At 39.7% G+C, this 10,995-nt stretch overlaps 1 protein-coding gene across 1 annotated transcript in view; it reads left to right on the top strand.

Moving 5' to 3' along the window:
* The window catches only part of LOC107555673 (ephrin type-B receptor 2-like), a 181,125-nt gene that overhangs the window by 140,306 nt on the left and 29,824 nt on the right, over positions 1–10,995 (top strand). The window contains exon 5 of the mRNA XM_016238545.1: positions 91–426. Coding sequence (XP_016094031.1) covers positions 91–426 — 336 coding nt within the window. The remainder of the gene's footprint in view (positions 1–90; positions 427–10,995) is intronic.

Raw genomic sequence — 10,995 nt, forward strand, 5'->3', positions numbered from 1 at the left:
AAAAAAATATATATATATATATATATATATATAAATATATATATACTGTATATATAGATTATTAATTTGTATATCTTGTTTGTTTTCTAGCTGTGCCGTCGGCTCCTCAAAACGTCATCTCCAGTGTGAACGAGACGTCGCTAATGCTGGAGTGGAATCCTCCGCGGGAGACTGGCGGTCGCGATGACGTGGTCTACAACATCATCTGCAAGAGCTGCGGAGGAGGCAGAGGGGGCTGCACGCGTTGTGGGGACAACGTGCAGTTCGTTCCACGGCAGCTGGGTCTCACAGAGACCCGGGTCTTCATAAGTGACCTGCTGGCCCACACCCAGTACACTTTTGAAGTCCAGGCTGTCAACGGAGTATCGGACCAGAGCCCTTACTCACCCCAATATGCATCAGTCAACATCACTACTAACCAAGCTGGTAAGTCCACACCTTCAGTGTTTTATTTATTTTAGATCCTGATTACACTCTTTGGCTCGCATACCACCATGTCACCATGAGATTAGACATTTCCAAATTTCCAAAATCTCAACGTGATGCACGTTGAATCGGATCCAAACCATTGTGGGACAGATTATCCGGAACCTAGGATCTCTCCAGCCAATGGTGACTTTTAATGAAAAACAGCTTCTTGCTACTGATTAGACAAACCTTTTTTCCCCCTCCTGAAGCAGTGGCCATGGCTGGGAGTCATCGTACAATCAGACGCTGCCATTGCAAAGGCAACAGAAGTCTGCTTTTTTCCACTCATGCCATTGTGGTTTAGATTACTGTGTTCCAATTATTTCAGAGGGGCTGCATCATTGATTTGTATTTTAAGTGTCTGTATGAAATGTGCGGTTGATCGTGCCAGATCAGAACTGGGAGCTCTTATGGGCTCAAACAGAGACAGCTATTATTTTATGTTCCTCATCCCTGCTGGCTACAGACAGATCATCGAACCCATCCCTGCTTTAGCCTAGTAAAGCTCCTTTTTCTAGCGTTTGACAGTATTTTAATTGGTTGTGACACATCGCTAACTTCAAAATTCAACAGTTTTCCAACATTTGCATCACTCAGGGGAGGTTTTAGCCAATCTGTTGTGCAAAAAGCATGCTGGAAGAGATGTGTTTACAACTGATGAGACTCTTGACCCGAAGCATGAGTAAGCGTGAGGATTGAGTAGATGTACATATGTTGTGTTCTCATCATCACACGTATCTTGTATAATCAACTAGTGCACATGACCTCCTAACTAAGTTCACTCACATTCGTTCAGTCAGCTACAGAAATACAATTAACACAGAAATGTGAGCGTAGAGACAGTGTGCTAAATACTGTCACTGAAACTCGAGTTAGAAAACATACATGTGCGCAGCAGGTCTTAGAGGTGAAGGGCGGATTCAGACGCGCTCTCATAACCTGACAGGGGGATCCTGTTAAGACTTCAACTTTTTACATTCAGTCTCTCAACAGTTACAGTAAGTGCACTTGAGACATTTAGGGGACTTTTGAACATATGTGAAACTGCCATGAGAGCTGAATGACGAGGCTTTCAATGTTTCTTTGAACAAGAAACGACTGATCGGCTGAAAACGAAAAACTAAAGGATTGTTAGATTCGCTTCAACTGAGTCAGCTGAACGGCATCTTTGAAACGAAAGCCAACTTTTTCCCCCAAGCTTTATGGGTCCACATATTCTTCTTGAAGAACCGCCTAGAATTTGTGCCATTTTACCCAAACCTTACATTTATGATACATTATTGCTCATAAAAGCACTGGGCTGCAATTAAAACTTAAAAGTCTTTTTTAAATATTTCAGTATTTGTAATTTCATTTTTCATTTAATTCAACCCCATTATTTTCAAAAAGGAGTAATTTCAGTCATTTTTGTGTTTTATTTTTTTCCCCCAGAGGTACACTTATAATTTTTTCAATGTCAAAACAGTTTTTTTCTTTTCTTCTTATTGCTGTGATTTGAATTTTCTCATTGCTTGCAAAATTAACAGCCTTGGGCTGCGTTTCCCAAAAGCTTCGTAAGCCTAAGAAGACAGATTTATGCAGTCACCTGCAGGACAATCGGCAGATTACACCTTTAAATTTATTCAAGTGCAATGTGGTTATAATATAAAGTTTTGATTGTACTTTATTGTACACTTTATTACTCGTTTTTATGAATTTATAAATGAAATAATTAAAAACGGCAGAAAAAATTGAAATACACATCTAAATTAAATGACTGAACAAAAAATGAATAAAAGAAGTAATGTTGGAAATTTTATTATTATTATGTAAAGTATATTATACGTATAAATATAAAATAATGTAATATAATATAATATAATAGTTATTATGTCCGAGTTGTCTGAAACGCAGCATTAGGTTAACATTTCAATAAAAGAGCATGTACTACAATTACTAGCCATTCTATAAGGCGACATTTCAGCACTTGACAAACGGATAGCGACTCCTAAGTAGCACTTAAAGCATGGCTACGTGCGATTGCATTAAGTGCATTTTGGGGAAACGCACGTGAAACAATAACGAACGATCGTAAAATGACTCGAAGAAAACGCTCTTAAGCTCTAAGATCAATCGATATCGAGAAACGCAGCCCTGGGTGGTGTACTTTGGTGCTTACATACTGGGAGGACTAGATTTCTGATCTCCTATTAGTCATTAATGTGTAAATATGGGTGGTCATGTTATGTGATTTTAGCATTGTGTTGTCAATATGGTAAATGCTGTGATTGTACTGACGAGTAAGCTTTTAGTTGTGAAAATTACAATATATTTTCATGGAACATCTGGCAATTTAATCTCAGAAGATAAATTTGATTTCTTATTAAATGTCCATTTGGGGGCCATATTTTCACCTTTATAGGTTTTTAGTCCATTTATAGGTTTCTTTCATCAAAAACGTCTCAGGTTACGTATGTAACCCTAGTTCCTCGAGGGAACGAGACGCTGCGTTGGAAACACTAGGGGAACGCCCTTCAGCGTGACGGGCTCTGAACCTTGTGTGTAATCAGACCAATAGATGGGCGAGACGTCACGGCGGGTGACGTAATGACCAGGAAGCTATAAAAGCACGTGCAGTGAGACCAGCGTTAGCTTCTAGGAATGAAGCAAGCGCTGGCAGGGACGCCGGAAGTATGGCACCGCGACGCAGCGTCTCGTTCCCTCGAGGAACTAGGGTTACATACGTAACCTGAGACGTTCCTCTTCAGGAACTCGAGCTGCGTCGGAAACGCTAGGGGAACGTGACTGCCCACGCTGCCAGACTTCTAAGTCTCTGCCTAGTGTGGAAGACTGCACAGCTAGCTGGATGAGCCTTCAGAGGAGCTGGATGACTCAGAGAGAACCAGAGGGGACAGTGCGATGTCATAAGAGTCGAAAACAGGTCCACCTGCCTGGCCAAAAACTCTCGATATCTGCTTCACCACCCTAGTCTGTACAAACGGCGTGAGCGCAGACCTCCCTGGTGGTTGATGTAAGAGACCACCGCTGTGTTGTCGGTGCGCACCAACACATGGTGACCTCTTAGGTCTGGGAGGAAGTGCATGAAGCACGGCCCGCATCTCCAGGCAGTTGATGTGCCACGTGAGATGGCGACCACTCCACAGACCGTGGGCAGGGTGGCCACTCATGACCGCTCCCCAACCGGTGAGGGACGCGTCCGTCGCTAGCGTTACGCGGCGACAAGGAGCTCCCAGCACCGGGCCCTGAGCCAAGAACCAAGGTTTCCTCCACATGTCCAAGGCACGTAGGCATCGCCGCGTGACCTTGAACATGCGAAGCGGGCTTCCCCTCAGGGAGAAGCCCCTGGTCTTGCGCCACCACTGTAGGGGCCTCATGAACAGCAGGCCAATAGGTATCACGTTGGACGCAGCTGCCATCAGACCCAGCAGTCTCTGAAACTGCTTGACAGTGAGTGACCGGCCTTCTCTGACTCTCGCGACTGCGGTAAGGATCTAGTGTCTGGTTTTGTCTTGCTTTAGATTTCGTGACAGACAACACTAAATAAGACTCACAAACAGATATCAGACTGACACACACACAGAGTGCTTGCTGAATGACAAAAGCTGGCGCTGGTCTCACCGCACGTGCTTTTATAGCTTCCTGGTCATTACGTCACCCGCTGTGACGTCTCGCCCATCTATTGGTCTGATTACACACGAGGTTCAGAGCCCGTCACGCTGAAGGGCGTTCCCCTAGCGTTTCCGATGCAGCTCGAGTTCCTGAAGAGGAACAGTTGGTTAGCATGATAATTCTCCCCCCTCTCTCTGATCTTAAAATTAAACATGTAGATTTTGCTAGCCTAAGTGAGGATAACATAGTTAGTTATTGATCTTCTGCATGAAACTGTGATGTAAACTGAAATCACAGCTATAGACAGAAGTATATGTAAGAATCAATAGAAAATTAAAATATATACAGTACAAATATGTAGTATCAAGTAAAATATTTTATACAGTTTTCAGAAAGTTAGGTTTCATTTTTAAATGATTGTGATGATGATCATGACTATTGTTGTTGTTGTCGTTTGCTAACCTCCACATATAAGTGGTACATCAAGGTGGGCCATGTTGCTGAATGTTTGGGTTTATATATGAATGTGAACTTTCATGCATTAATGTGAATGTAAAATGTTAGCTATAAGTTAATTAAAATGTTTGTAAATATCCAGAATTAATCAAAAATAGTTAAGCTGTCCCATGATAATGTTTCAGTGAATGGACTGACTTGAGCACTTTATTTAAAATTTTAGAGTAGGTCTACTTAGTACACTTAATTATTTTATTTCAAAAGAGCAAGCAAAATCCAATTTTCCACAATATGGCTCGTTTAATACCTTTTACATAATGAAGTACTATTGCTTTTATATCATTTTTATAGAAAGATTGTTCTCCATATGGTTTCACTCGGCAGTGCCCTGCTCTAACCCGTGCTTTCTTCGTTCTGGGGTCCCTCCCTGCTGTTGGGACGTTCTTCCCCCACTCCGCCTGTCACTTTGGATTAGCAGCCCCAGACCTCCATCAGGGGGAGCTGTGAAAGTACTCACTCCAGCTCCCTTGGGACAGGGCACTAGGACTGAGTTGCCTGGGTCAGGCTGTCCGGGCCTTTAATTTCATCTGGATTGGAGGGCTTTGGGGTTACATAAACATCTTGTCACCCCTCATTAGCAAAGGCGGCTTCGAGCTTCCCCCTTCTCGTTTTGTGCAAGCATTAATTAGGCACGTTTTTAAGCCTGGCTGCTGAACAGGAAAGGTATGTTCTGCAAGAGAAACAAACAAATAAGAAAGTTAGAATTGATTGCCGTTAAAATATTTGTTTTCTTATGTGAGTGGCCCCCTTTTAGATCTTAGTCTCGATGATGAGATTTGCGGTAGACAGATCAATTTAAATTCCTATTTTCTGATTCTCTCTCTGTGCTCGGGCATTGTTTCCAGGATGTTTCTCCACAGTTGCTGCTATCCTCCTCTCCCAGGCCTTTTCACACTGTCCATAATGATCTCACACAATACAGTTGAAGCTCGACTCAAATGGCCAAAAGGACAGCAGACAAAGGGAGCAAAACTCTGAATGTTTGTATGCTGTATGGTCTTTAGAGCGCGAGTTATACTTATGTGTGATACATCATGGGCTTAAACTGTCCTCGTGCACACTTATTAGGGGATGAACAATTCATAAACACTGCTATTATGGGGAGAGTGTTAAGATCTTGGCCTTGGAGAATTATTTTCCAGATCTTGATGAATTATGACCAGACTGCCCACTAAGTATCAGGTTGGTGTTGTTCTGTGCATTGACCCAGAATGTAGTATTGAGTAAAGCTGCAAAAAACCTCTTGGTTCACTTTCTTCTGCCATTTTTCACTGCTGAGGAATTTTAGTTTTTTTTCACAACGCTTTGTTTTTTTTTATTATCTAGGCCAGTGTTTCTCAACCAGTGGGTCGCGACTAAAAAAGAGGGTGTAATAAGATTGTGAACATCAAAAGCAATAAATCATGGCAAACCGTATAATTGTGCGCAAGTTAAATATGCTTACCACTGATCCTGGTATGAAAAAATGTAGACCATTTCAACTTAGAAAAAAGTGAGCAAAGAAAAACCTTTCAAAGTTATTAGGCATTTTGGACAGAATGAACTTGGTCATTGTAAAACTGTGTCAAGGGTCCTTTAACCTTTAAAGACCCTCAAACTTTTTTCATCAGAGAATCAATTGGCAGAAAAACATCTGCCAACCTCTTATTTGAAGGGTTTTGAAATTTAATGGATAAAATTTAATTCACTTTGAAGTAGCCTGAATGAGTATTACTGATTAAATGGAGCCCCCCAACAAATAAATATATAGAATGTACTTAAGCACACAAAAAATGATGGCCATATTTCATTTCTGCACACTTTTTGTCTTAGTTTTAAAAAAATATGTCTTGTTTTATCATTTACAAACTAAACTTTATTTATTTCATTTATTTAGCTAGACGTGGTATTTAACATTTGATAATTTATTGTAATACAGTGGTTTGCATACATTATGTGCCTTAAGTGTCCTTATACATATTAGTGTGATGATAATCAACAGCAACAGCATGAGCAGCAATCTGGATCAGTGTCCCTTAGAGGTCTAAACAAAAACAGCATGCTTTGCCTTTATTGGTTTAGTGATTTGTCTTAATTATGGCACACCAGAAAGCTTAACAAAGCCGTATTGAAGAAAGGCACAATGTTTTATTGAGGCAATTTTACAGAGGCAAACTGGAATGAAGGCTTTGAGCTCTGCGCAGCTACAGTAATAGTGCAAGTCTGTGTCAGGCAGCTGGAGACACAAAGACAGCTTTTACCTTTCCCTTCTTCTTGCCTTTCCTCCCTTGTCCCCTGCAGCTCTGCATCAACAGGGCATGTAAGGTTAATCAGTCATCAAGTAAACCCAAACGGACTCCAGGCCCTTCACTTTACTCTAACACACACATTTGAGACCGGCATTTATCAGGGCAAGTATAGAAAATGTCCGCCCGGGTGTCCCTCTCTTCTGGAAGTTTTATTAGAGCAGTGTGTGACAGATCACCTGCAATTTGTGATTTGCCTACAGTCAGGAAGCACTTGGGAAGTGCCACTCAAGGGGTCGTTTACAGAGCCACATGGCTCAGTCAGTTTCACTTTATACATATTTCTGTTCTTCCCCATGCAGAGATGGATTAATGGAAATGAAAAATCAACAATTTATTCACTAACGATATTCACGAAGCACCATGTGGTTGAGCTTTACTTCATTTGCCTGAATTCATTACACCACTGTATTTTGCAACTGAGAGATATTTAGAAAATTGTTTAATGATGGTTTTACGAATCAACCAAATTTTGTATAATAGTTATAAAACAAATTAACCACATTTAATAAACATATTTTTTAAATAAATGAAAAAAAAGAAAATGAATATATTTAACAAATTGTCAGAAATAAATGTAATAAATATAATCATTACAGGTATTGCCATTTGTTAATCTTGGTTAATGTTAATTGTTATTATATTATATTATTGATTATATTACATTTTATATGCTGTTGTGTTAGTTTACTTTTTTAAATAAACATTAACCTACAATAAAAAATTTTAATAATAATAAAAAAGTTGTTCATTGTTAGTTCATAATACTTAATGCATTAACTGATAATGATAAGATAATGAATTGAACCTAATTGTAAAGAGTTACACGTCTGTTTTAAACGTTTACCTAAAAATTACAGTATGTGGTACATTTCTCTTATAACAGAAATTGATGAAAAAGTTTATATATATTTATATATGTATATACAGATTGTCAGATTTTTGCTTAGCATGTTTCCAGTCTAACGCACTGTTTGAGCGTAACAGTTGTTGTCCACCACGGCAAACTCCTGGCAACATTAGCTCCCGGCCATTAGCTTTCTGCATGAGAGTCTGGCACACCCAGATAAACGGCCGACCCATATGCCGTTTCCGTCTGCCAGCTCACTCCGTACTCTATTGCGTCATTCAGCATTATACACCCCAGATACTGTTTGTTTATCCATTTCATTAGTCCAAGGTGAGCAGTACCACATGTGTCAGGCTTTGCTTAATACCTGAGGAAATGAATTGGTTCCTTATCAGATGGGGGAATCATTGTATGACTGAATTACATTATGCAGAGTCGGGTCTGGTAATCTGGCTCAGGCGCTGTCGGGTGCTGGTGGAAGATTTATGACTTAATTATCTTCAGAATTACTTTAGTGAACTCCCGTCGGGCCACCAGAGACAGTGATGCCACCGGCAGCCTCCGGAGAAAGTGGCGATAGTGAGCTAGATGATTCTATTGCCATGTAATTGAGAAGTGCAATCTTGTACTTTACTCTCTTGACCTTAATGCCGAGAAAGACGTCCATTTTAATATTCAGTATGTGCGTACTTTGGTAAGGCTTTCAGATGGATGTAGATTGCCACCTGTAATGCTGAAGAGCTAGCCTGTGCTTTTTTTTTTTCACCTCGGACATGGATCTTTCCCCGAGAAGGCTGCCCTTTTCATGCCGTGCATCACAAATATAAAGCAGGTGGCCGATGTGGGAGCACTGAGACAGAAGGTGGCAGAGAGGGCACATATGGAAGGTGCCAGGTGGGGTCAGGGGGCAGCCGGTCAGGAGACTGCATTGGCAAAGTCCAAAATCACAGCTCCCATCCCGTCACATGCTGTTGCATACTAATCACATCAGGTATCACTGGAGGAAAGCAAGGGCTGTTTCATTTGCATTAGCCAGGGAAAAAGGCCTTCATAAGTATGCAGGGCAGGCTGCTGGAGCTGTTGACTATGCAGTGACCAGTGCATAAAATATCCATTTCATTATGCATGTGTACCGAAAAAAAACATAATATAAGTGGATTGTTGTACATTTGAAATCTTGGAAATTACTTTGATGCTTAAAACTATTTTGTGTATGCATCAAAATACAATACAACATGAATGCTGTGTTTAAATCACTTTCATTTAATCAAGGCCAATAATGTTCACAAAGAACAGTGTATTTTGCTGTAATTATTCTGGATTAGCAAAGTACCACAGTGACAGGTGCAAAGGCTCAATTAGACATGGTGATTTATTGCTGGGAGTGGAGAAGTTAATCATGATGTTCTGAAATGTTTAAAAAGGCAGAGAAGAATAAACAAATGTCTAGTGTAATATGTGAAACCGCTGTTTGATATGACCCTGAAATTCATTGAGAATTTAAAATATACAACAAACAACCTCTCAGGGCTCTACGGGTACTTTTCTTTTTTTTAGGAGCACAGCACACCTTCTGATCAATAAAAAAATTTGCCTTCCCATGACGAGGTGATATTTGACTCATTAAAATGACTTACAGGGGCATTTTTTTTTTTTACCTTTGTACTGCCATTTTTCTAATTTTATTAAAAGAAAGTCATCTTTTTTGTCAAATTCAAAAAAAAAAATTTATAAGCTTTTTCAAAATGTTTGATTAAAACAATAGAATAAGAACAAGTAGAATCAGAAGAATAAGTTACCAATTAAATGAAATCAGTATTAACAAAATTCAGTTGTACTACAGAGGTGGCACAGAAGAGCACAAAAGTGGCTTTTAGTTATATTTTCAGATGTTTAATGAGGCTCAGAGGTGGCATGAGTGCAATTAAATTAGTGCATAAAATTCAAGTTGAGATTAATGTTTTAAATATAACATTTTGAGAAATATTAAATGATTTAAATAACTGAAATGACACTTTAAAAATGAAACTAAATATTCATTCAGGAACGAATCAAGTGACTGTCTTTATGAATGGGCAATTGAAACATTGACTCATTAGATTCGTTTAAAAATGCACATTCATTAATAAACGAAACACTGCTGTGTTTGCTTGGAGATTGCTATTTTCGTTGACAAAATAGAGCAAAATCAGGCAACAGTGTTGTAGTCAGGCAATGTAAGTCACTTAATATTAACTAATTGTTTATTGAACTGTTGTATTAAATTAATATCACATTTGCAATTGTCACTCACCTTAGTTCACCGCAATCTCACATAGTTCCATTATAATCAACGAAGCTCTCTACACTGCATTATGAATCTCTTATTTACAGTCTATACTTTGTTTGTTATTATGAGAGGATTCGTGAGCTTGCATAACTCAGCACTGAACAAAACTCCAGTGTTTTGAGCAGTGAGTGGATTCTGATTAACATTGCGTTCAAGGAATCAACAGATATGTCTGTGATACATTACTCAACGCTGCAAAAATGCGTTTTAAGTAATTTGGTAAATACAATTTGCAATTTAGGAGCCAGTAGTTACCTAGGTAATTTTTTAGATCAAGATCCTATAGGCTAAAATAACATACAGGCTTGGGCTCACATGATTAGCTCACTGTGCTAAGTCTTGTCCCAAATAAGTCATGGCAGGATCACAAAATCGTAGGAGTTAATATAATTTGTCCTGCTCTCTGTTAACAGAAAGAACAAGAGTTGAACAGGTTCCTTTGTTTAGATGTGATGTGCCAACAGACCTCTGTTTGTCTGTGAAGATCATGAGATCTGTCAGATGGCAGTCGATATACATCATACCCATTGATTATGCATCTATGCATAAAAGAAGGAATGCTAATGCACGTCATTGGACAGCTGCCATTTGCAGACTTACCCAGGTTTTCTCTAAACACCAGAGTTCCTAGAACAGCGAAACTGTACAGAGGGTTTCAGATTAGACTCAAACTCTCTGTAAGTGTCTGCAATCTTCTTAAGACGCTGAAGTGCCTATTTTTGAATCAGCTTATGTTGTGTATACGAGTACATTAATGCTTCAATCTTTTCCAGTGCAGATGGTTTAAAGCTTGATGAACTGAAAAGGGGGTGCGCTGCTTTACGGCACTGGAAATTCTGTACTCTGTGGAGACATAAAACCCTCAATCCAATACAGATGGGAAATAGGGACGCCTGCCAGACGCACTGTTTCTCTCTGCCTCTTTTTTTGTGGGGGGG

The sequence above is a fragment of the Sinocyclocheilus grahami genome, unplaced genomic scaffold (genome assembly GCF_001515645.1).
Source record: "Sinocyclocheilus grahami isolate Dianchi unplaced genomic scaffold, SAMN03320097.WGS_v1.1 scaffold20.1, whole genome shotgun sequence".
Taxonomy (NCBI): Eukaryota; Metazoa; Chordata; class Actinopteri; order Cypriniformes; family Cyprinidae; genus Sinocyclocheilus; species Sinocyclocheilus grahami.